The sequence below is a fragment of the Mustela putorius genome, unplaced genomic scaffold (assembly GCF_011764305.1).
Source record: "Mustela putorius furo isolate JIRA1106 unplaced genomic scaffold, ASM1176430v1.1 tig00003949_pilon_pilon_pilon, whole genome shotgun sequence".
NCBI lineage: Eukaryota > Metazoa > Chordata > Mammalia > Carnivora > Mustelidae > Mustela > Mustela putorius.
The window spans coordinates 5,719,778-5,747,556 of record NW_025422093.1 but is presented as its reverse complement, the minus strand read 5'-3'; the positions used below and the strand labels follow the sequence as shown (position 1 = coordinate 5,747,556).

Below are 27,779 nucleotides of genomic sequence, written 5' to 3'. Positions count from 1 at the left end.
CAGAATGTGTGTGTGTGTGTGTGTGTGTTTAACTTCCAAAGTGTGGTTCAGAAGACAGTTTATTACTATATTTAGTCAATCCAACCAATCAAGTTGGTCATCTCAGTCCATGAAGTAGATAATTTACTGGAAAAATTTCCAAAAAACTAACTTTAAAACAATATATTTACTAATTCATTGTGAAAAACCACTGTAAGTTTATCTAATGAAAGTATTAATAAAGGTATTATTTGTTGAGATCTAAGAGCTTCTCATTCTGTCAATAGAAATAAATTCGATTAATCTGATGGGATACATTTCTCACAAAAAAATGGTTAATTTCAACCCAGTGCCTATATCTTCTAGGTACTTAAAATTGATGTTCAATTCATTATAAAAGGCCAGCAAAACTGCCAAATGAAAAACTTTCATCAATTACTTTTCATTTCACAAATATGCTTTGAAAACACTGTTAATTTTACAGAAAGTCATTAGGTTAAATAAATTACCACTTGGATACACTTACTAATGAAGTAAAATAATTCCAATATATAATTTACTTCTAAATGCCTCAGAGCTTCAGAAAGTATTAATAAAACCCTGACTTCCTGTATCTTAAACCAAACAATAAGACTGATCATTGCTTTCCTGGGTCTTACTAAAACAAATTATGAAAACTGTAATGGGCTTCTTGGAAAGGTAATGACATGGGCATGTTTACAAAACTCTTTTCTTTGATTTCTAACTGAAACTAAGAGAAGTTAGGCTGCTACTATAAATGCTTCAGACCACATTGAGAGAGGATACAGAGAGCCAAGTTTAGCTCTCCAGTTTATGACACAGTACAGAGCTGCAGGTGACATGTGATAAAAAAAAAATCTAAAGATTCCTGCTTTTTTGTTATTGTTAGCTTCAGAAAGCCAAAAAATACACAGCATAGGGTCTACTTTTCTACTCCAAATGAGCAAGATTGCCAAACAGATGGGAAGTGGTTTCTCCAAACAGCACGCAGTCATCTCTGACCTGTTCTTTTAATCAAAGGTCATGCCATCTTGGGACAAACATTAAGTGGTAGGGTATGAAAGCCTTCTTTCTATGTTATTCTCTAGATTTTTTGATATTTTTTGACTGGAGGCTGCTTCTCTCTGCTAGGAGTTTGTTCTATTTTGTGATTTGCTCCCTTAGCTTTCAGTTACTGATTTGGGAGGATGTCAAGGGGCACCAGATAGAGGGTCCCTCACTCAAAAATAAGTAAACAGTTTTTTTAAAAAACATCTGTAATTAACAACAACAAAAATGAGAAAGAAGGAAAAGAAGAGGAGGAAGAGAGGGAAGAAAGAGAAAAAGAAAAGAAAGAAGAGGAAGGGAAAGGGAGAGAGGAGAAAATGAATGAAAAATACACACTGGCCTATTAAAAATAGATGAAGAAGACTAAAGATTTAGAGAAAAGATTTTAAACTATAAATGTTTCATAGCCCCAAAGAAATTAAGGAAACATGTATGACATATAAAGATATAAAACAGAGTAAAATGAAAAAAGAACTGATACTCTATAGAGAGAAAATGATGACATCAAAGAAATTAAAATATTTAAAAAATAATAAAGAGTAGAAATGACCCTAGAAAAACTGACCCATGACATGGAAATCACATAAGAAGTATGTGGAAAAAGACAGAGACTAGGATTATAAGAGATTCAGTGGAAACCCGATATATGGAGGACTGCCACCTCTGAAGAAAGCAACAAAAGTAACAGAATAAAAAAAAAAAATCAAAACATAATTGAAGTAATATTTCTGAAATGAAGAAAGACAGGATATGAAGAACAAAAAGAGTCACTGTTCTAGAAGAAAAAGGTAAAGAAAGACAAACTCTGAGACATATCCAGGTGAAGTTATTGAACTTCATGGCTAAAGCATTTAAGCAATAAACATAAGTCACCTGGGGTGCGTGGGTGGCAGTCAGTTGAGTGTCCCCTGCTTGGTTTCTGCTTAGTCATGATATCAGGGTTGTGGGATCAAGCCCCATACTGGGCTCCATACTCAGGGAGTTTGCTTGGGATTCTTTCTCCCTCTTCCTCTGCTCCCCTCATTCATGCTTTCTCTCTTGCTCTCTCTAGCAAAATAAATCTTCAAAAAAAATAAGCTACCAACAAAGGGAGAAGGAAAACAAAAACACAAATTTAAGAATTCTCCTTAGCAGTTTTAGATGCAAGAATATTTTTTTAGGGGCACCTGGGTGGTTCAGTTTTTAAGCCTCTGCCTTCGGCTCAAATCATGATCCCAGAGTGCTAGGATCCAGCCCCACATCGGGTTCCCTGCTCTGCAGGGAGCCTGCTTCTCCGTCTCCCACTCCCTCTTCTGTGTTCCCTCTCTTGCTGTGTCTCTCTGTCAAATAAATAAATAAAATCTTTTTTTTAAGAATATTTTTTAAAGATTTTACTTATTTCTCAGAGAGAGAGAGAGTACAAACAAAGGGAGCGTCAGGCAGAGAGAAGCGGGTTCCTCTTTGAGCAAGAAGACAGATGCAGGGCTCAATCCAGAACTCTAGGATTATGACCTGACAAAGGCAGCCGCTTAATTGACTGAGCCATCCAGGTGCCGCTAGATGCAAGAATGTTGTGGAGCAATGTCAGTGGAATTTGGGGAAAAAAGAGATTTGACTCTAAAATTGCAAATTCAGTCAAATTGGTATTCAAATATCTAGACAATATGAAATAATCTTGGATATACAAAGTTTGAGGAAGCATATCTCCTAGGTATACAGGTAACATTTTTGAAAAATCCATTAGTGAAAACAATCTAGTCAATATAGAGAGATTCATCCAAATAAAAATTACAGAAACGGCAAAGTCACAGGATGAGAGATGGTTGGTGAATACTGAAGTTGGCTGAGCATAAAATAAGGCCAAATTCCTAACTAACGAAGCATAAAACAATGTAATCATTATAATTTCCAAAAGAAAAACTACAAAATGTGGAAGGAAAATGGTGATAAAAGACTTCGTGAACACCACAGTATCAGGGTTCTGGGCATGAAACAGCATCCTTAAGAAACTTAAAAAAAAAAAAAAAAACTTTGCTTACATGGGGATGAGAACTTCCATAAGCTGGTAAGCACCTAGGTATAAGCAACAGCAGGAAAGGCATTAATACTTCTGGTAGAGAGTATTAATGTTCCTCCATTTCTTCTTCTTCCTGGGGAGGCTTATATCTCTGTGCTCCACTGAAGTTTTGTTGGCCATTACTTGTCTGAGCTAAGAAAATGTGAGCTGAAATGTCATGAAACAGATAGGCAGAGACTTTTTTAAAAATATTAATTATTTATTTTAAAGTGAAAGAGAATGAGGGTGGGGGGAAGGGCAGAGAGAGAGAATCTTTCAAGCAGATTCCCCACTGAGTGGGAGCCCAGTACAGGGCTTGATCCTACAACCCATGAGATCATGACCTGATCATAACCAACTGAGCCACACAGGTGCCCCATGAGCAGAAATTTTAAGTTATATTGTGCTTCTCCATCCTCTGGATCCCAAACTGGACACCAGATAGCAGCACCACAATGAACAATAAACAGCTTTTATAGTTGTAAGTCACTGAGGTTTGGGGACAATTTTTCAAAGTAGCAAATCTAGCTTTGTCTCACTAGTGTACTATCTCTAAGCCTGAAGAGGGAAGGAAAAGGCAAGTTGTCACTAGAGTATAAGAAGTGATGGAATCATTGAAAAGGAGCCTAGAACAAAAGTCAAAAAGAGGTATAATATAGGCAAAAACCATACTACAGCAGTAGGAAATAGGGAAATAAGTACACCAACTTTTCTTTCTCTTTGCCCTTACATTCTCATTGTGGATCAACTGGGCCAAATCCAACTGGACTAAGAAGTAATCCATTCCACGGAATTCAGTGTCACAAGTTGGGTCTCCTGTAATCAGATGCTAAGATTAGTTTAGATGCAAAATCTTTACTAGGCATCAACACATGTGAAGAGAAGGGGGATGAAACAGGATCAGACAGAGAAAGACATAAAACAACTACACAATGAACTGCAAAACATAAGCCACCCCCCTGTAGAGCTCTGGAGTGAGAATTATTCATCAGAGCATCCCACATAGGACCGAAATGGCCACCATATGTGTCCATCTTGCCAGAAGTAGAAAGCCTGGTAACAAAAGCTAGTTGATGTCACCTGGCTGAGTCATTTTGTCTATTCAGTCATTTAGGTCTTCCATGGTGGATGGCCTAGAGTAGGCATTAATGTGTGATACATATACACACACACAAACTATCTTTATATTTCATCTATTGTTTACAGAGAAGACGTTAACTTTAGTCTGTCATCAAAAAAATTGTAAATGCAATACTTTAGTCCCCAAAGAAAGCCTCTACAAATTCCTATATTTAGAAATAGTACATAACACACTGGCAATAATTCATTAAAATTAGGAATGAAAAACAACTGTAAAAGAAACAACACAGTAATAGGTGCTTGCAAATGTTAAAAGTCTCTGAAATGACTATAGCCAAAGAGTAAATCCAAACCAAAATTGCTAGAAAAATAAAAAATTTAAACACTAATTGCCAAATCTACAGAATACAACCAAAGCTCTACACAGGACCTTAAAGTTGTTTTACTATGAAATAAAAAAGAACTAATAAATAATCCTACTCAAGAATTTAGGGAATAAACAACAGTTAATAGCAAAGAAATCAGAAAAAGTCATTAATTAAGAAAAAGAAGAAATTAATGAATTTTTAAAAAGAAAAGCAGCTTAATGAATAAATAATTGTTTCTTCGGAAAGAAAGTATACTAAGTAAAATATTAGCTAGTCTAAATTTTAAAAACATAAAGGGAAAACACTGATACAAAACTAAATGTGAATTAGAAAGTAGAAATGACCATAGATCACTATAGAAAAATGTGGTTGAGGGAGAAGAAAAAATTATCAAAATAGTCACAAGATGATTTTGAAAGCCTAAACCAACCGATAGCTGTACCATGGAAACTAAAAACAAAAAAGTCTTCAGAGGTGAATTTTTTAACCTTCAAATGATAGTTAACATGTATTTAAACTCCTACAGGGTTACAGAAAGAAGAAAAGCTGCTCATGTTGTTCAGGAAGCCAAAATAATGATTCTAAGTCTTGTCAAAAGTAATCTAAAAGAGAAAACTATAAAGCAATTCACTAATGAATATTGGTGCAAATAACTCAAATACAATTTTAGCAAGTACAATTTACTGATACTTTAAAAGATCAATATGCTGTGATTAAGTAGAGTTATTGCAGGAATACAAGGACAGTCCACTGACCTAAGCCATTTCTTAACAGACAAGAAGAAAAAATTATATTTCCTTGATAAATATTTAAAAAGCATTTAATAAAATTTAATAGTCACACACACTCCTGACAAGAGCTCTTATTAAAATAGTAATAGAAGGATACTTTTAACATTTTTAAGGTATACATTTCTCAAACTTAAAGCTAAAGTACAAATACTACAAGCATTCCCATTAAAAATAGTGCCCTAGAGTTTCTGCTATTATTTAACAATTTTAATGACTTATAGCCTGTATAACAAGAGAATTAAATAAGCAAATTCATCTCCTTGGGCTGTCATAACAAAATACCACCCAGGCGCCCCCATATATGAGATATAAGATGGCATTCAAATCAAAAAATGAAATATGAAAAATGGAAAAATGCCCATTACCAGGTCACTCTTAACATCAAAGAAAACACCAGATAAATAAAATATATAGTTAATAAATTAAATCATAGTAGAACTAGATGAAAATATGAGTGAATTAATTTTTAATTTCTTAATAATTCTGGATGGAGAGAACTTTTCTGAGCATGTAAGAAAAAGATCAATTTATAAAAAACATCATAATTACATTTTTAATAGAACAAAAACAAGTTTGAAAAATTTTTAAAAGAGAAATATTATTTGTAACACATGTTAAACAAAGAATTAATATCCTTAGCAACTAATATAATATATAAGAAGAGAAAGAAAGGGGCACCCAGTGGCTCAGTGTGTTAAAGCCTCTGCCTTCGGCTCAGGTCATGATCCTGGGATCAAGCTCTGCATCGGGCTCTCTGCTCAGCAGGGAGCCTGCTTCCTCCTTTCTCTCTGCCTGCCTCTCTGCCTACTTGTGATCTCTGTCTGTCAAATAAATAAAATCTTTAAAAAAAGAGAGAGAAAGAAAACACTACAACTGTAATATAAACAAACAATGTGAACAGCATTTCATGAAAGAAGAAACAAGTGTGTCAACTAGATATATGAAAAAAAATATTCAGGTTCACTAACAATCACAGAAATACAAACAAGGTAATGTTACACTATTTCCTTTATTAGACTGGCAATCCTGAGTGTTAGCCCTTTTGTGAAAAACTCTCCTGAATGGTCTGTGGAAAATTAAAGTGGTACTCTGCTAGAGTATAATTTGTTAAAATGTATCAAAATTTTAAAAAGTCAAATCCTTTGATAATGGCAATTCCAATTTCAGGGTCTTAGTCTAAGAAGATAATTCAACATGTACAGAGATATATCTATGAGGACTTTTATCCTAGTGCTGCTTTTTACAATCATGAAAATTTGGAAAATCATGTTCCTTAACAAGAAATTGATTAAGCACATATGAATACATCTATCCAATGTAAGAGTACATAATACCCATTAAAAATAATGAACTCATGAATTTTCACTCAAGATTGACAAGGAAAGATTACAAAATACCTCTATCCTATCACCCAATTACTTAAAATAAATATATACATATGCTGGGGCGCCTAGGTGGCTCAGTGGGTTAGAGCCTCTGCCTTCAGCTCGGGTCATGATCCTTCAGGGTCCTGGGATCGAGCCCGGCATCAGGCTCTCTGCTCAGTGGAGAGCCTGTTTCCTCCTCTCTCTCTGCCTGCTTCTCTGCCTACTTGTGATTTCTGTTAAATAAATAAATAAAATCTTAAAAATATATATATATATATATACATATGCAATATTAAATGTAGCAATATAAAAGATATGGATTTATCTTATATCATATTTGGGTACATAGAATAATGTCTGAGAAATGTTTACATGTTAAAGATTTCTGGGATTTGAACAATTTTTAGTTATTTTTCTTTTGTATTTTACTATTTTGTATTGCTTGACTACTTTCACAATGATTCTGTTCTTTTTTTAAATTAAAAATCAATAAAATCATTTTCACTGGTGGGGAAAATACTATGACAGGGGATATGTTTATTCATTCCAATAGTTAGAAACCACTATTATTAGTGGAATCATATATGATCACCCAGAATTGGACGACTTACTTTGAACTCCCACATCACTTCATTTATTATACTTGTATAAATTATACTAATGAAAGACAAAATGTGATTTTTTAAACTATCATCTTCCACCAGATTATAAATTCTTAAAGTTATGACTATTTCTTATTTGAGTAAGCATTGATTGAGTTGAGCCAACTAAACTTATGCAACCTTTTAAAAAAATCATGATCTTTATACCTATTATACTAATAAAACTGGAATTTTCAAATCATTCTAGTGTCAAAAACCAAACTCTGCATACTGAATAAAACAAAGCAGAAAGATAGATTTATCAGAAAGCTTTTGACCTGCAAGTTGGGAAATTCCAGGTTACAGGAAAAAAGAGTTACAAGTAGTTCAAAGACTAAGAGATTTTTATGGAATAAAGGTGAAAGTCCTTGGCTTTTTTGGCTGATGGGTTGCCCAGTTGTCTTCTTTCTGATTTGGATCAGGGTAGCTGAGTCAAAGGAATCAGGAATTGCGAGGATGCGGGGTTTTTTCAACGAAGAGATATGGCATTTAGGTTATTGGCTAGTATCCTCTCCTGGTTCTGAAAAAAAGCTGTAAATTCCTGTAAGGTTAGGTTAGCTTTCCTTTATGTGCCTTCATTGACTCCATTTTGTCCTTAACATAAGTGACTTCATTTTAGTGTGTTTCTACACTAGTTACAAACAAAAAGACTTAAGAATTGGCCATTGCAAAAATCTCAAGAATAATTTTTACAATAGTAAGATTTTTACTGGTGTTCTCAGAATATTGAAGAAAGAGATTTAAACCGTTTCAAGTTAATTAAAATGCATCCAAAAGAACTCTAGAGTTCAAAGAATGTACAATCAAGCCCCTTACACACAGCATTTCTCTCCAGTAAAAAAAAATAACTAGAAATGTCTGTTTTCATCTATAACTCTGCAAATAGCACAAGCTCAGTTTAAAAAAATGATTTTTGAATGTATCTAAGATAAAAGAAAAGCAGAAATGTTTTTTTTTGATAATTGTCTGTCATTCTGTTCCTTTTCTGTATTTTCTGTAATGTGCATCTATAATGATCAAGAATATTTTCTAATTTTGTAAATGATCAGCATGACTCAATAAAAAAAATAAGTTTGAACACCTAACCAGTAATATTTTTAAATATTCCTTGAGCTGGAACAATTAGATGTTTGAATTACGTACTCTGAATGCTAATGTATGAATACTTTTCTCCTGTTCCACATTCATCTCTCTATATATAAACTATTTAAATCACAGTATAATTATGGAATATGTTAGTAGAGGGAAGGCACAGTGTTTTATCAATGCCTGTAAGCATCATTTACATTAACATCTGTTACAGAATTGGTTTTAAATTTATTTCTAGAGCCTTAAAATCTGTGGGTCACACACATTCAGTGTTTTTAAACTATAATGTCATAGGACTAAAACCATTTTTTCAACCTTCCTTTGTTTTAACATGCTTTTGAAGGCACCTGAAAATATGGGTATTTTATCTTTCTATCTAATTTCTTTAAATCCTTTTACCTCTGTAAGTCTTCTTATGTGTTGTGGTTTCCATTTTGTTGTTGTTTGTTTTCTTTTAAATATACAAAGTTAGTTCTCATGTTTATATCCGGGCCTTTACCACTTTGCATATCAATTTTCAGATGCTGGCAATAAACGTATCTTTCTTGAAATATGGAAGTATGAGATAGATCTGCCAGGACTGCAGTTGACTTATCAGTATTTGTAAATTAGCACCAAAGATCACCAGGTGATTGTGGATCTCTGGGCAAAAACATATCAATGGGGAACTAGCTTCATAAGTAAATTCATTAGATATCCCCTTGCCAATTCAAAAAGAAAAATAATCCTTAATATTTCTATGCATTTTATATCTTCCTTCAAAGATGAAAAAATATATTGAACTCTTGAGATTATAAGGGAAAGAGAATATAACAATATTAGTTCCTTTTATAAACAGATAGCTAACCTGATTGTTTCAATTAATATTGAATAGACTCCAAAAGATTACATCAGGATTTGGAGTTTCAAAAATTTTGACCAAGTTAAGCTTCTGCCAGCACACTGGGCAGGAGGCTGGGGAAATACAGTTTATCCATCCAGAGTCCAGAGTTTAGTCACTACAACTGGCAGCAGGATGGGAGATTGACGTGGTCAGAGCCAATATTCTTAAGTCTTTCCTCCTTCCTCTCTTCACCCATTTCCCTTTCCTCTCTTGGCGTTTGACTTGGGCCAATGGGGAGAGAGGGAGGATAGCACATGTCTAGAGTTAAACTTTTGATTGGCACAACTTTGAAAACTGGTGGCATGTGGTGGGGGGGTGTAGAATTGTAGAATTGAGCAAATAAGTTTGTCAAGAAAAATGGGTTTTTTTCACTCTAGGAGAAGGAAATTATATATGTGGTAAGAGGAAGACTACAACAAACCATATGGTATTAGAGTTATCAATGTGAACTAATGGATTTTAATATTGATAGATGATAGATAAATAGATAGAGCATAATATAATGATAATTTTTTTCTAATATCGTCCACTGAGATGACCCAGCACAATGATACCTTGGTAACGTTCAGCACACTAAGGGCCCAGCTCTTGGTTTCTAAAATCCATTGTCCAGTAAAAGAAATGATTGGCTTTGGATTTGCAGGGGAAATGTTAGATGGATCTAGAATATGTTGACATACTAGAAAGGAAAGGAGTATACAAAGAGTGATGGGATCTTGTCCAAAGGACACATGATTCAGCTTGAAGGGCCTCCTATTAGCCAATCTGAACATCAGAATAAATTATGATATGAACAAACCATAGTCATTGGAGCAAAATATGTATCCATGAAGCATGACTCTTATAAATACATGAATTTTAAAAAAATAAATATATGTGGGAAATAGGATACATCAGTAGAACGACAACTAATAAATCCAAAAAGAATAATGAAATTAGAATATTATTTAGTAATCATCACAATAATAATTTATTTCAGCATGAATGATCAAAGAATGTTAAAACTAAAGGTGTAAATTTGATGAGGAAATAATATTTAGTCTTAATGTATCTTCCCATAAAAATTGTTATTGTTTATTAAATAATAAGTCTACTAGGTTGAATAATTGACTTCACAGCAGAGAACCCTAGCCAATACTATCCTATCCAAGTAATACACATTAATATTATAAGAAATTATGCAAATTGACTTTGTTATTTACTGATAAGCTGCAATGAGAAGAATATAATATCATAGAGTACTCCTGTCAAAAATGCGTTTAAGAAGGTATGTGCTATGGTGAGTGCTGTGAAGTGTGTAAACCTGGTGATTCACAGACCTGTACCTCTGGGGCTAATAATACATTATATGTTAATTAAAAAATAAAAATTTTTTTAAAATGCATTTAAGTCATGAAGATCAAATGAACCCCAAAGAACAATATCCTAAAAACTAACTATAGGCCCTTCAAAAATATCAGGGTCAAGAAAAATAATCTGATAAATTGAAACAAACTGCAGAAACATTTAACAACCAAACATGCTTCTTCAGGATTGGATCCTAGACATATAAATGACATTATTAGGACCCTTGGCAAAATTCTGTGGGAATCTGGGGGTTACATGACAATATTAGATCAAACTTAATTTTAATAGCTCTTCTTGACTATATAGAAAAATGCTATTGTACTTAAATTTACTCTGAAGTCTGATAAGAAATGCAGCATTAGTCTGCAATTTAATCTCAGCAGTTATACAGGAACTCTGTATTATTTCCATAAGTTATGTGTAAATTAGAAGTTGTTTGAAAAGAAAAATGTAAAACAAACAAAATTTGATCAAACCTCTATGTAATATTTTTTAAATCTTAAGGTCTGAATTATGGGAGCACTGGGAATTTATATGGGCCCCTCAAAGAAGTTGCTTCCTCATGCTATGACTCTTGTTTCTATTGGATTTTGTTACATAATCCTGCCCAAGGAAGCACAGTGTATCATTTTGTTTACCTAAAGATGAAGCCCATATAAAATCCAGGGTTGTAAACTTCCCTTTATCATCCTCTTAACTATTGTAGTGTGAACTCAGCTAATCTCATATTTCATCTTCTGATTGTTCTTGTTTTTAAAATCAAAATGATAATCACTCCTCAAGACACTGATTTTTTAGTGGAGTCAAATTTGGAAATTAAATGAATTTTGCTAAATGTTTAAGAAATGGAACATTTTGGCTAACCAAAATTTGCTTTTATTTTGACATGTCAGATCTTGCAAAAAATCTATCAGTATTTCTTACTGATTGTGGTAAAAATAATAAATGAAGAATGAAGGAAGGAGGGTAAGGGAGAGAGAGGAAGAAAGAAAGGAAGAAAGAAGAAAAATAGTTTTCTTGATAAAACTCTTTTTAAGGAAGACACTTTAGTATCCAAGAGTGATATAAAATTCAGTGGAAACCTGGTCCATCCTTAATATAGATCCCAGAAGTTGCATTTTTTGAGTTACTAACATCAAGTCATTTGACTACAACTGAAATAATCTTCGACAAGTGTGCCAGGAATACACAATGGGGAAAGGATAGTCTCTTCAGCAAATGGTGTTGGGAAAACTGGACACCCACATGCAGAAAGATGAAATTGGACCTCTGTCTTACACAACACACAAAAATCAACCCAAAATGGATTAAAGACTTAAACATAATACCTGAAATGGTAAAACTCCTAGAAGAAACATAGAGGAAAAGCTTCATAGCATTAGTCTTGACAATGATATCATGGCTAGAACACCAAAACCGTAGGCGACAAAACCAAAAATAGACAAGTAGTAGTACATCAAACTAAATGCTTCTGTACAACAAAGGAAACAAAACACGATGAAAAGGCAACCTACAGAATGGGAGAAAATATTTACAAATTATATATCTGATAAAGGGTTTATTTCTAAAATGTACAATAAACTCCTACAATTCCACAGCAAAACAAAACAAAACTGATTTTAAAATGGACAAAGGACTTGAAGAGATATTTCTCCAAAGAAGTCATGCAAATCAACAACCCGTATAGATAGTAAAGGTACTAATATTACTAATCATTAGAGAACTGCAAATCAAAAACACAATGAGATATCACATCACACCTGTTTTCGTGGTTATTATTTAAAAGAAAAAAGATAATATGAGGATATGGAGGAATTGCAACTCTTGTGCACTGTTGGTAGGAATGTTAAGTGGTGCAGCCACTATGGAAAAAGAGTAAGGATGCTCCTCAAAAAAAAAAAAAAAAAAAATTAAAATAGAACTACCATATGATCCAGCAATCCCACTTCTGGGTAGGTAGCCAAAAGAATTGAAATCAGCACTTTGAAAAGATATTAGCACTTCCATGTTCATTGCAACACTGCTCAAAACAGCCAAGATGTGGAAGTAACATAAATGTCTATCAGTGGATGAATGGATAAAGAAAATGTGATATATATATATATATATATATATACATATACATATTATATATACACACACACACACACATATATATATATATATATATTGGAATATTATTCAGCATTTAAAAAGAAGGAAATCCTACCATTTGCAACAACATATGGATGGATCTGGAAGACATTCTGCTAAGTGAAATAAGCCAGTCACAGAAGGACAAATACTGCATGATTCCACTTATATGGGATATATAAAATAGTCAAATTCATAGAAGCAAAGAACAGAAGAATTGTTGTCAGAGGATGAAGGGGGAGCTAGACGGGGAGCTATTCAATGGGTATAAGCTTTCAGATAAGTTGCAGAGCTCTGCTGTACAACATACTGACTATAGTTAAAGAAAGACATAAAAGAAAACTTTTGGAGGTAATGAGTATGTTTATTACCCTTATTGTAGTGAGAGTATCATGAGTGTATGCATATGTCCAAGCTCATTATACATTAAATATGTAAAATTATTAAATGTGTTAACAGTATACTTCAGTAACTGGAAAAGATTTTTGAACATAGATGTCCTAAAAACAAAAAATCCAGTAAATAGAATGTTCTGGTTAACTAGATTCCAGATTAAAAAGCAAAGAAAACCTTAATGGTATATGATTCTATTATTTATGGTAAGTATCTGATTATGTAATTTGCCAATTTTACGTAAGAATAATATTTAAAAGTCATTTTTATTGTATGGAAACAGTTTATCCAAGTCTTTATTTTTTTATTACTTTTTAATCTACTTTTTGAGTTCTTTATTGGCTTAAGAATCTGTAACTATGAGCTAAAAGAAAAGATAATTAAATTAAAACAGGCTGTCCTGAATCCCCAGGGGAGTGATGAACTAGTGTTTTAATTACCAACAAACTTAAGTATTCAACACAGGTATAAACCAACACAAGTTTTAGAGCACTCTGTTTTAAGTAAGTGCTTTGCATTTTTATGAAAATATGATGTCATCAATTTCTAATATAGAATGCAGATTAAGAAAGTTATGAGATTTGTACTGCAGTTATATTCTTTTGCTTCAACTACAAATTCCCAGAATATTAAAGCTATTTGTATTTGACCATAAAGAGAGATATGTACCACCCAAAAGTTAAGCCAGATTGATGTAGGGATTTTTACCACTTTAACTTTCTACCAGTCTTTCCCTCCATTGTTAGGATTTTCCTAATTGCATGCCATTTTTTTGGCAAAACTATACTGAAATGACTAATTTACTTAATGGAAATAGATTTGTTACGTATGGTTGTAGAACTGTGTAACTTTACTGATCTTGTTACTCTTCAAATTTTATAAAACTGTCTATTCAGTATAGCTGTTTTGAACTTGTGTGGCATTCTGTTAGTCCTCAAAATAACAAGACAAGACCCACAAGAGGTACATGATAACTGCCAAGAGCACAATTATTTTCAAATAAATTTAACTCTGGTAAAATAACAAAATATTTTATCTCCTGGGAACGACTTGAAAATACCTAGTAAAATTGAAAGTCAGGATCAGGGACATTTAAAACATCTTAATTTGGACTAAATCCCCACTTTTATCATTATAGTGCATGTTTTTAAAGCCCTATGAGGAGGAGGTGAACCAGTTTGGAAAGGCTTTGCTATTTATATTTTGATTATATTTCTATATTCACTGAGATTGATTTATCTATCTACTGTATGGTTAGCTAGGCATACCATTATAAGTAATATATTTATTTGTAATAACATTTACATATCCTACTTATAGAAATGTACCACTTATAAGTAGTAATGCATTTATCCATTGTATGTCTTTTGGTTTTGATTGCTTATCCTGATAGTTCTAAAATATTCTTGTTATTTGTTAAAATATTATATAACTTCAATCTGTTTAGATTTTGCTTCATCCAGACCACACATCTTACCAAGTTTGCTATATTTTGTGATAAGATTTAATGTTGAGTATATGCCACAAAAGAAAGGTTAAATTACCTGTATTCTTTTCTAAGAAAAAATATTTGCCACATATGAAATCTACCTATCTTGAGTTTTGAAAACTAGACTTTTCTAATTAAGGAGAAGGAATCATTATTTTAGATGTTTAATCAAGGATCAGCTAATGACAGAATGGGTTGCTATAGTTGCAATTTATACCAGAGTCACACTATAGTGCCCTCCTGTGGAGGTTTGGTTAAAACTTCACTTTTATGCCCATGAGAATGACTTTCACACTAAGTGACAAAATCATTACATTCAAATTACTGAAGTTTGATATAATTTGGTCATTTTTTTCACTTATGACGAGATGTTAAATTACTTTTAAAATATAAGAACATTCACAGTTCAGAATATTTGCAGTTGGAAATACAAACTGAAACATGTCAGCTTTTTACCTATATTTCTTAATTATTTTATGGAAATAGATTTCCTGCCTTGATTTTTCCTTAAATAATTAAATAATGAAGAAGAAAGAGTAGACTCAATTCTATAATTAGAAAGATAAATTCTTCATCTAAGACATTTTCAGATTTATGTAATAGAAAGTTTTATTGTAAGAAACATAAAGACTGTAATATTCTTAAACTACAAAAGAAAAAAATGATAATAAAGGTTTAGTTTAGAATATATACTTATTTATATTTGCCCAAAAATATGTAAAAGGTGACTTTTTCCAAACTCGAGCCCCCGCCCCCCCCCCACCAATTCAAGATTTAAACTTTTTCTGAGGATAAGTTAATGTTACATATTGGGTATTTATTTCAAATAATTTGGTTTGTTTGGTTTTCCTCTCAGCCCTAAACCTTCCCCTACTCTTAGTTTTCAGGGTTTGGAACTGCTATTAATTACCACATATGGCACACAGACACACGGACACACATATACTCAATATATATCCGAAGCCCTTTTCACTCTTGGCACATATTAATATTCAAGTTCAGTGTGTACAAAATCCTCAGATCAGTGGATTTAGGTGTCTCCTGATTCCTCTTGTATTTAGTCTTTCCAGTAGCCTACTGCTTTGCTACCCAACCTTTTCTATTTGGTAATGCTAAGATACCTGCTAACTTCTGAGAGCCTAAAGCCCACCTTCCTTCTTAAACGGGAAATTAGACAAGTGTTAAGAATCAGTAGAACCTAATAAGGACTTTCTTGAAGAAGTAGGAGAGGAGAAAAACATTAAAAAGAGTTGAGACAAAAACCAGAAAGCTTTCTACAGCACTTTATGTCAACAACAAATACAATGGATTTTTGTCTCTTCACATAAATCTCTTTAAATCTGTCTCCAGCAAATGGGAAGGGAAAAACACTGGTTTTTCAAAGTTTAAACGTCTGTAATTACAGACTATTAGGTAACTGGCAACATTCATGACTAGAGAAGTAAGTGGAGCTCTTTCTGAAGCAATAGCCATGATCAAAGAGATTATAAGTAAGCTCATCCAAACTAGAAGTGTTGGATAAAATCTTAAAATAAAAATAAGATGAGATAATGTGGAAGAGAGTGGAGAATGGCATTCATTTTAATAAAATGAGATTAGAACCAAAGTTGAGAAACTCAACCTTACTTAAAAGTAATCTTAAAGTATTCTTAGTACTGCATATCCTTGTTCTTCTACATTCTAAAACAAATCTAGGAGAAAAATGGAATTTCCCAGGGCCAGGAATGTAGGAAGTTCCATTGACAAGGAGTGATGTAATATGAAATATCCTTATAGAATAGTAAAGTCACTGGAATAAAATTGGGGCCCAGGCAGAAAATTTCCCTCACAGGGATCCAGGACAAAGCCCCAAAACTGTTTACAGCAAGAGCATCATGTGGTCCTCAGTCAAAAAGGAACATGTGGGGCTCCAAAGACAACCTCAGAAAGCTAATTCAGCACAGGAGGAACTTCATCTCTCTTTCAAGACTCCAGGCAGGTTTCTGTCACAATAAAATCAGATAAAGTCAGCCAGCTAAAACATCTAAGACTAGGTGATGGTAATCCTTCAATACTGAGTCTTAGTTTCCCACCAAAAGCCCCTGAGGCAGCTACATATGCTAAACCAGTCCAACACCAATACAGCTTATTATTCCCTCACACTAATATTTTTTGAACTTCTACCATCCCATAAGCCCTGGAAGTCGTCTTGGAAAGGAAACTTTTTTTAAAGCCTAAATTCCTTTTTTTTTTTTTTTCCTACTTCCTGTAGCAAAATTGCTCTGAGGGCTGGATGACAGGTGGGAAAGAAGAATGGGTAACCAGATCAGATAAATGAGGGAAGAAATAAACATTTAAAGAGATGCGCACAGGGGTGCCTGGTTGGTTCAGTCAGTTGATCGACTGACTTGATTTCAGCTCAGGTTGTGAACTTAGAGTTATAAGATTGAGCCCCACATGGGGTTCCACACTGGGCATGGAACCCACTTAAGATTCTCTCTGTGTCCCTCTGAATATGCTCATGTTCTCTCTCTCGCTCTCTAAAAAAATAAAATAAAATGAAATAAAGAGATGCTAACAATTCTAATCCAATGTTTCCTATATTCCCTTCCCTTATTAGTTCTTAAATAATATCCCACCAAGGGATCTGTGCTACTATCCAAGCCTGACCATGTACCTGAATCATTTGTAATATTTTCAAAAATTTATTCTTGACCTCCCCCACCATAATTCTAGTTCAATAGGTCTAGGTTAGGGCTTGGCATCTCTACTTCTTAAACACTGCATGGTGATTTTAATGTACACGCATGGCTGAAAACTGGCAGATAAAGCTTTGCTTGCTGCAACTAAGTTGAATTTTCTGGCATAGTTCCTACCATCTCCTAAGTATGTATGGTTTATTATTTGACAGTTGTGGACAATATGATCTGTGACAGAATCTCTGATTTGTCTCCCAAAAATCTATTCTCTCATTTTCCCCTTAATTGAAGATTTTGGGGGGACAGCTGGATGGCTCAATCAGTTAAGCATCTGTCTTTGGCTCAGGTCATGATACCAGTGTCCTGGGATTGAGCCCCACATCGGGGCCTCAGTGGGGAGCCTGTTTCTCCCTCTCCCTCTGCTGCTGCTCCTCCTGCCTATGCTCCCTCTCTGTGTCAAATAAATAAATAAAATCTTTAAAAAACAGAAAATTTTCAATTGTGCAAATCATTGACTGGAATAGACTTCATTTTCCAGCCTCTTTTTCAATAAGTAAATAAGTAAACTTAGCCAAAACAATTCTGGTTGATGGGATGTAAGCATAAGTAAAGTGTGGAATTTAATGGAAGTGTCCTTAAAGGGAAGAAACATATCTTTCTTTTTCCCTTTGCGCTATTTTTCTGGCTAGAATACGAAAGGGAAGCATCTGGGTGGCTTGGTCAGTTATGTATCAGACTCTTGATTTCAGCTCAAGTCATGATGTGAGATCGAGCCTCACATCAGGCTCTGGAATGGGCATGGAGTCTGCTTAAAATTCTCTCTCTCTAACCCCCACCCCCAAAGTCTCTGTCTTTCTCACTCTCAAATAAATAAATACATCTTTTATTTGCTTATAAATAAAATTTACTTAAAAATTAAAAATTTACTTATAAATGCAACATGGGGGCTTAAGTGGGTAGGAGAAGAATCAATGAAACAAGATGGGATTGGGAGGGAGACAAACCATAAGTGACTCTTAATCTTGCAAAACAAACTGAGGGTTGCTGGGGGGAGGGGGGTTGGGAGAAGGGGAGGTGGGGTTATGGACATTGGGGAGGGTATGTGCTTTGGTGAGTGCTGATTCACAGACCTGTACCCCTGGGGATAAAAATACATGTTTATAAAAAATAAAAAATTTTAAAAAAATTTACTTATAAATAAAAGATGTATTTATTTATTTATTTGTGAAAATGAGAGATCAAGAGAGAGAGCATGAGCAGGGAGAGGAGCAGAAGGAGAGGGAGAAATAGAATCCCTGCTGAGCAGGGAACCTGATGTAGGGATCAATCCAGGGACTCCAGGTTCATGACCTGAGCCAAAGATAGGCACTTAACTGACTGAGCCACTAGGTACCCCAATAAAGGAATCTTTAAAAAGAGAGCGGTATGGTTTCAGGTGGAGCAATTATTTTGGACCATGGAGTAATCTTGCAAATAGAGGCCAGGCCAACATGAAGGAGAAGCAAGACAGAAGGAACCTAGACCCTAAAATAATAGCCTTCTATTGCTAAACTCTTGATTTTTATGTGAAGGCAAGATAAAATAGAATCTTGTTAAAGCTATTGAATTTTGGATTTTCTGTCACTTTAATAGCTAAATGCTATCCAAATACACCAATATCACTACTTTATATTATTAACAAAAAAAGTTACCCACTTTTAATTTTAAAAATTAAAAATGTCTTTAATGATAGCCCCAGAATCAAAATGTTATATTTTATCCTCTCAAAATATTTGTATTTTTCATATACTTCTAACATAAACATTGTAGTATACATTGTATTATATGCTAATAATTATATTGAATGATACACATTGTAACACTTAAAGTCTTTTTGAAAATAATAAACAGTAAATACTTCATAAATTCAAACTTAAATAACTTAAAATTTCAGAATGTCAACCTGGTCTACAGTAATATTAATAAAATATTAATAAAATATAAAATAAAATAAAATATAAAATATTAATATTTTGTTAATAAAATATAAAATTAATAAAATAAACAGAGACATAGAATGTAGACAATATTACATGGAGTCTCTTTATAAACAGCCTCTTGCTTTCTTAAGTGGGAAAGGTTTCTAATTTGGCAGTATTCACTGTTTGTATGTAAATGAAGTAGTTTTGGTTTTTGCTTTTTGTTTTTTAAGATTTTGTTCATTTATTTGAGAGAGAGAGAGCATGCGTAGCTTGGGGGGTGGAGGCAGAGGGAGAAGGAGGGGCGGACTTCCCACTGAGCACGGAGCCTAACGTAGAGCTCGTAGAGCTCGCAGGGCTTGATGTAATGCAGGCCTCGTTGCGGGCTCTATGCAGGGCTCTATACCAGGACCCTGAGCCAAAGTCAGAGACTTAACGACTGACCCACCCAAGTGCCCCCTGAAGTGAGGTTTTTTAAAAGTCATTAAGGTAGATAGAGAATCTCTACTTGTAATATTTTATTAACAATTTATTTGTTATGCTAATCTTTTTAATCGTTGTTCTTCAAGAGACTAAGTCTTACAGAAAGCTGTTTCGGTGACTATTTTCTTGATTTTCTCAAGAATGATACATAGTAAGATTCTATATGCATAGGAAAGAAGTTAATTTATTATAAACAATGAATGCCTTAGCACAAAGGCTGACATCTCTGGGAATCCTTGTTGAGAAGCTTAGAATGCTACCACTTAAAAGTAAAGCTCTATTTAGAAGATATTGTATAAAGCTGTCAAATTGAGGCTGACTTTTCACTCAAGTCATCCAAATTAATAATATTAACTTGAATTCTTCAGAAATTTGAGCTCATTTTTTTATTCCATCTTTGGTAAGATGGAATGTTAAAAAAAAAAAACAATTCTGGATTACAGTTTTTAAGCATGAGACTGATATGATAGAAGTAGTATTTTGATCAAAGTAACTTGGTAATATTCTACACACAACATTTGAAATAAAAACACATTAGAGACAAAAAGATAGATTAAGAAATTAGGAAATTGAGAAATAATAAAAAAATAGGCCTGGGATATAGCAATGGAAATGGAAAGGAATGAGCATATGCAAAAGTTAACACAGAAGTTGATGCCCATTTAGATATGGAAAGACTAAGAAAGTGAACCAAATCTTGTACAGATTTGAGCAAGAAGACCTGAAAGTAATTGTGCCATTGACATAATTAGAGAAGATATTTTCATAATGATAGTAAGGGTTGTGATGTTAAATGCATTAAATTTGATGTGATAATGGAATGAGAAAATATAAACTTCCTATGGACAGCTGGAGATAGACAGCTAGATATATTAGAAAGGTCAATTGTTTGAATCAAAAGAGGGAACTCTTTCTTGTATAATAATCTATATCTAACAAGCTTTGTGCTTTTACCACCCACTATGACATCTTGACACAAAGGTACAGGGTCCAAGGTCATATTGCCATGTGAGTGTGTCCTTTAGGACCAGGCCCCAGACATGTGTAAGCAGTGGAAGAGAAACCAGGTTTGAAATGTATTGAGATAGACGTTAGTCTATGAAAAATTCTAATAATTATCAGCAGTGTAAAAAGTTATTCAGGTCTTGCAATAAGAGTTAAATGACATTTTAAGAACTCTAAAATATATTTTTGAAGACTTGGAAGAAAAACCCAAGTGCAAATGAAATGCAAACATTTTATTCAATAAATTTTGAATATACCATTTTAACTGCAATTTGGGCAGACTTTTGGAATGTTTTAGTTCAACAAGTGAGAAATTACAGCTTGTGATTTGGACTTATATTCAGAGTACCTTCTTTTGTCATCTTTAAATTGATTTATTAAAGAAGTGAGAAAAATTTAAAGTATGGTAGAATATGAAACAAGGGTAATACAGATGAGCAATTAAATCAGTAGAAATTATTCTGACATCAATGAGTAATTGTAATCCTTCAAAATTCAGATCAAAACAAAAGTAGTAATCCAATAAAAAGAAGGAATACATTTTAAATCAAAGCAATGAATAGTCTTCTAGATTACTTGATAGTCCAATTAGTGAAGAAGAGTGAATCATAGGAACACATTGTAAAAAGATTTTAATTTCTTTCATTTTTACAAAAAATACTAATATCAGTGAAGATAACCTCAAACATATAATATTCCTCTACAACGAAGACATCGACACAAATTGATTAATGAGTGCCGTCCGTTCAACAAGTAAAGATTATTTTACATTGTTCACTACAGAAGAGAACCTGAAAAGCATCTTAAATTCTGCAAGTCATATACGAAAGGAAACTTGGGTACAGGTTTTCTGAAATCTGACATCAATCCTCAAATGTACGTAATACTACATGATACTGCCAATAATGAGTTGCAAGGCTGAAATTCCATTTACAGGCTAAAAGACCCACTAAGCTTTACATTATTTCTATGGAAGATAATATTACAAAATCGTCATCATGTGAATAGCAGATGAGAGTATAAAATCCAAAAAGTTAAACATATTACAGTTGTGAGGTCAACCAGTTAATATTCTTTATTTTTTTATTCTATTTGTAGAATTTGTCCGTTTTTGTTTGTTTGTTTGTTTGTTACATTTTATTTATTTGAGGGAGAGAGAGAGTGAGCCAGAAAGAGAAGGAATGTGAACTGGGGGAAGGGGAGAGGGAGAAGCAGACTCCCTGCTGAGCAGAGAGCCCACTTCCCGGCTCTGTTCCGGGACTGCTGGATCATGACCTGAGAGGAAGGCAGACGCTTCACCTACTGAGCTACCCAGGTGCCGCTGTCAGCTCTTTAATATATGTAGTTTCTCGTTACTACTATTACCATTCTATATATTCACTTTTGTATGTAATTTTGTATCATTAACAGCTTCACGTTCCCTCAAACCTATATTTGGCTGCCCCTTGTACATGGTTCCTATTGGTAGAGGAGAAGAAACACTTATTTTCCATAGCTAGAAGATGATGGCTGTGGTCCTGGGAGCTTGGAGAAGTTGGTGGTGGCAGGGAAGGCGGATCGAAGTAGATGTCAGATTTCAGAGCAAATCTGACAGGACTTGCTGAAGACCTCGATACAAACGCTGAGGGAGAGAGAGGAATCAGGAATGGCCCCAGGGTTCTGATTTGAATATCCGGATGGGTATCTGCGCCATTACCTGGAAAACTGGGAAAGGAACAGGTTAAGGGATAAAACAAGGAGTTCCTCTGAGCAAGAGAAGTTTGTCATGATTTTCCCCATCACACCACACTGCCTTTCATGCTGTCTATCATACTGTACTTCATGCTATAGTCACACCCACACCAGACTGTAAACTCTAAGTAGAGTAGAGAACTCACTGCTCTTTGCCCTCATGAGCTTAAAATTTCCATTCAGTTGAATTTAACATGTATCACAGCGAACATATACAAGATGCTCTACCAGAACTAGCTTTAAAGTCTTTGAATCAAACTTGTCCTACAAAAAAATGCAAATGGACGAGAACCCAGGTTTAGAATGAAGTAGACCAGATTTAGCACTCTACTTCAGTCTCCTGCCAATTGTGGCATCTGGGAAAAATACCATAACCTTTCAGAGCCTCTTGTTTCTCGTCTAGAAATGAGAACAATTATCCTTACCTGGTAGGATTATCACAAGTAAGAGTAAAACAATCTATGCAAAATGTTCATCACAGTGCCCAGCATCCCTGAGCACTGAATAAATGGTAGGATGCACTCGCATTTGGTTTTCTTGCTAATACAGATAATGTCTATACCACCAGCATCACAAAATCAGTGTACTAGAAAATGTTGAGAGAGAAAAGTTACACTTTCAGCATAAGAACATAAATTATTTCAGGAAAAGATAATAGGCTTCTGTATTCTTTCAGTCCTGAAAAGGGGGAGGGGAATTAAAGGCGCTGTGAGCAAAAATAGAATGACTTTACCCAATTCTTTACTGCACTATTTAACCTCTGCTTTCTTAATCATATGCACAGCAGGGGAAAGGATGTGCTAAAACAATTCATGTGTCATGAACAAAGCAGCCACAGATTTTAGCTCAAAAATCACACTAGGAAAACCACCAGTTGGAAGTAAAGTAATAAGGCCAAATTTATTTTTTTAATTGAGTCTTGAGTTACAAGCAACCCTTTAATTACATTAATCAAGCAGGCTTCCTCTCAGCCAAGGATGGGGGAACTGCATTGTTCTAACTTTTGCTGAATTTGTTTTAAAAATTGCTGGATGTTATTTAGACATATGGAAAATAAATCCTTTGATTTCTTTTTAATTTTTTTCCTGATGTTTCAATGTAGCTCTAGCAAAAGACACACACTTACTTCTTAGACATAACTTACTCTAAAAGGCTATAAATCACATTTTCAATTTAAAACATTTAAATATTTAAAACATTAGCACTCCTCAAATAAAATTTCATTTTGTTGTTGGAATTTTACATCATAATTTTTATTCCCACTGTTCTGTGCTTTGACTTTTTGATATTTGTTCCCACAAAATCCCCAAGAAAATGGTTCTATCGATTAAACGTCAGTCAGCAAGTTACTTGCCCCATGTGATAGGTGGCAAATCTAAGGCATACTGGAAATTAAATGACTTGCCCAAAAGTTACGTAGTTAACCAACACCTGCCCCTTATGACCCTCGCTCTTCACCATCACTGAGTGCATCTCTTGTCAAAGTGCTCTTCTTACTCTCTGTGTTTATGTAAATGCCACTTTCCCTGTCTATCTTTCTGGCTGGGATTTGCCCTCTCTGTCTGACTCTGTCTGCTTGCTAGCCCTATTTCTTCTTTAAGATTTAATTCAGGTACCATGTCCCTTTTACATCTCCCTGGGAGATCCCCTCTTCCCTTCCACCGCAATGAAGTGGCTCTTTCCTCTAAGTTTCTAGGACGCCCTACATATACTTATAATAATTACTGCACACTGCCAATTACTGTGCTATTTCTACCAAGCCCCCCACCCACACACTGGCTTGTGACCTCCTTGAAAGTTGGGGAATGTATGTTGGTCATGTCTGAATTCTCAGGGCCTAGACAGCAGTTGGCTTATTAGTACACCCTCAGTAAAGGTATGATAAAAATGGTTGTATATGTGAGAGTTTTGAAAACGTAGATTGACTTGTTTTCTGGGAGAAAAAAATTATGAAAGCTTTAAGGAGGAGCTGGGAGTTTAGCTGAACTTTTGAAGACATACAGGATTTATATTAATATCTTTACAGGAAATGTAAAGAAACTATATTTCTGTCACTGCCAGTCATACTTTGAGAACGCAATAAAATAATTAATATTTTACAGTAAGGGCCCTAAAAGTATACATTAAATATTCTATGTTGTCTCATTTTTTAAAGTGATTATTGCCATGTAATTTACACTTTGCTCAAGTAAGTATGACAAACGTGGCATATTTTTCATGGGTGTCACCAAGCAGCCCAGCAACAATTCATTTGATCTAATATTTCATAAATGAAACTTGTTTGAGCCAGGTGGTTTCTTTCAGATAAGTGAGGATAATCTTGGTTTGTAATCAAACAAAACTAGACCTCCAGTGGCACTCTCGTGTTGCACTGGTGTATCAGCCCTAGGAGGCACTACAGAGCCAGAGCTGACACCCTCAGAAAGGAGATGCGTTCGGCCCTGGTCCTTACTCACTGCCATGCAGCAATCGTAAACCAGCTCAATCTCCATTTAAGAAAAAAAAAAAAAAATACAAACACCATCTGTGTCTTAGTCAAAAATGGAGTTAAATAAAACCACTAATTCAATAAGGTTGAAATAAAATGACAAATGCTTCAGGAGGGAGGTACTGTGGAATGAGTTTTCATTTCCAAACGCATACCTATATTCTGCAGACCTGTATTTAAGTAGATCATCCATTTGTTACTTTTCTCTTGAATCAACATCTTGTCCTTTGAAAGAGTAGCAGCATTTCAGTGCTATTCCTGTGTGTGTATAGTCAGTAATGTTTGTCAAGAGCTTTGGGAGAAAAGGACTACACAAATGTCAGTAGTTATTAATATTTGGGTTTTTAAAAATATATTTAACTATCAATACGTTTTCCATAATCTATGACCAGAGGCCCATTTGTATCCCTCCCACTATAAACATTTTAAGTAAAAATAACCATTAGCCAACAATAGTATTTCTTCTGTTCTTCCTTATAAGCAAAGTAATATTTATCAGCAATTAACAATTATGCTCAAATTCTTCATGAGCCAAGTTTATTTTAAAATGTTTTTATAGTCAAGTGGTTTAATGCCACTTATTCCTCTGGCTTTGGATAATTATTATGAAGAGGAGCTAGCTGACAGTGGAAACACCCACATACTCCTCCATGCCCTTCCCTTTCTTGCTAGTGTCTTCATTTGGCTGATTCCCTAACTGGTACATCATTCAGTCATCAGCTAAGTAAAGGATGACTGACCAACAGTCCCCTATTCTAGCCCAGTTGTAGCCATTTCCACACATCGTTATAATTGATTTCGTATACCTTCCTTCTAACTTCACCTCCAGATTGTAACCCCTTTGAGCTCAGAAATCCTACCCAGATGGAATGCACCCATCTCAATTGAACGGAACTGAAATCTAAATCTTGCTCAAGAGACAAAACTCTTCTTTTAAATATGGGATCTGGTACAGCACATAGCTTACTAGCAAAGTCACAGCAAAGCCAGCAAAATGGCTTTTTACTTTTCTGTTAAGTGGTATTTCTACTTTGTTTTCTTTGAAAGATCCAAAGTATTAAAAAGGGGGGACAGAGGATAATGGAACAGGTGGGGTGACCTACAGCTGGTTCTCAAGTTCTCTAGCTCAAAATTTAGTTTAGCTTAAAAAAACAAATTGATTTGAGGACCTCTCACCATGTGCCCCATCCACTCATGCATTTTTAAGAAGTATACAAATTCCCACGTTTGGCATTGACTCATAAAGAGAAGAATAGGCCAAAATGTAAAGACAGTGCTACATAAAGCAATCTACAAATACAGACATATCTGGCTTAAACCAGCAACATTAGCCCTTCACTTTTATGTGCACTAAATTTCACTCTAGTTTTAATAATAACATCAATAAATATAATAATAAAACCTTGTTTATACAAGAGGTTCTTCTAGTTAAAAATGCAGTGAGACTCATGGTACTTTATACGACCCAATTTATATTCCCTTTGATGATTTGAAAGTGATAACTTCGTGTGATTCATTGCCACCTAGTTCTGAATTTTAATAACATAATGACTCATCACGATTTTTACATTTCTTAGAGAACCAGCTTGGCCAAACTATTGCAATTGTTTTTAGTGGGGTCATCTGAACTACGGTTCCCAGAATGCTCATGAAAGGGATATGCTTATGTGTTTCCAACAGCCATAATCCATCATGGCTGGTGCCAGGTCGACACATTATGAGTTTACAGTGTCAGCCCAGTGAATTAAAGCTTTGTTGTAGACCAGCTTGCTCTGCAATTATTTCCAGTTCATATCCTATAAATCATCACTCTTCACATGACAATCAGCAATTTCCATCTAATATTCTAAACATCCATGTTTTATGTTAATTGTGCTATCTGATTCTGCACCTAGAACAATGTGACACGACTGGTACCAATAGCTTAGAAAATAAATGTCACTATCACTAGAACCTATTTAAGGAATATTCTGCCTTCTCACATTTTTGTCGAGCTATTTGGTATTTATGTTGAAATAATAGGAAATGAATTTAAATAGAAACACTTCTCATGTCTTATCTCTGCAAACAAAAAAACATAATTTACAATAAATTAGCACCGCAGTTGTTAGTGTAGCTCGGCTCTATTTTGCAATTCTCACACTGAGGCTCACAAGTTGACACTTTTTCTGATAAGGTAATCTTTATAAGGTAGTTCTGTAGGTGATTAAATCTGACAGATGCTAGGGAGATGGTGAAGTTCAGAGATGTAGCAGCAAACGCTTTAAAAAATTCTTGCTAAAATAATAAAATGCCTATGATCTACCAGCAGGAAAATCGATCTAATAAAAGAATAAATCAGTTATAAGGCTGTACTTCTGTGTCTACAACCAAAAATAAAATTATTTGCCAATAACCAAGTAAGCAAACCAATTATAGCAAAATAAACTGTAGGGAAAACGCTATTTTTTTTTTTTTTTAGAAGAAAGAATGGCCGTAAAATATTATCTTCCCAGGTACTTCTTAGTATTTACCATCATTGCTGAGATGAACAGAACAAAATGTTTCAAAAACAACTAGACGCTAAAGAAATAGAATTTGCCTTTTCATAACATTTTGATCTTCTATCTGTTCTTCAAAACATGCCTTGAGCACCAGATCCCTCAAAGTAAATCTTCATCTTCTCTGGGCTATGAAGTAATCAGGTGGCTGATGTTCACAGTGATACTCCAGTCCAAAATCAGTGAAGGCTCAGTTGTAGATTGTATAATTAGATTAACCCAGCTAATACTAT

The 27,779-nt window shown here is 34.3% G+C and overlaps 1 protein-coding gene across 3 annotated transcripts in view; it reads left to right on the top strand.

Moving 5' to 3' along the window:
* CABCOCO1 (ciliary associated calcium binding coiled-coil 1) overlaps positions 1 to 27,779 on the top strand; it is a 121,228-nt gene that overhangs the window by 70,126 nt on the left and 23,323 nt on the right. Inside the window, exon 6 of one of the 3 annotated variants that reach the window (XM_045069881.1) lies at positions 11,542 to 12,512. The exons of the other annotated variants lie outside the window; for them this stretch is intronic. Coding sequence (XP_044925816.1) covers positions 11,542 to 11,604 — 63 coding nt within the window. The 3' untranslated portion in view covers positions 11,605 to 12,512. Of the gene's footprint in view, positions 1 to 11,541; positions 12,513 to 27,779 lie in introns of those variants that run through there. 3 annotated transcript variants of the gene reach the window in all.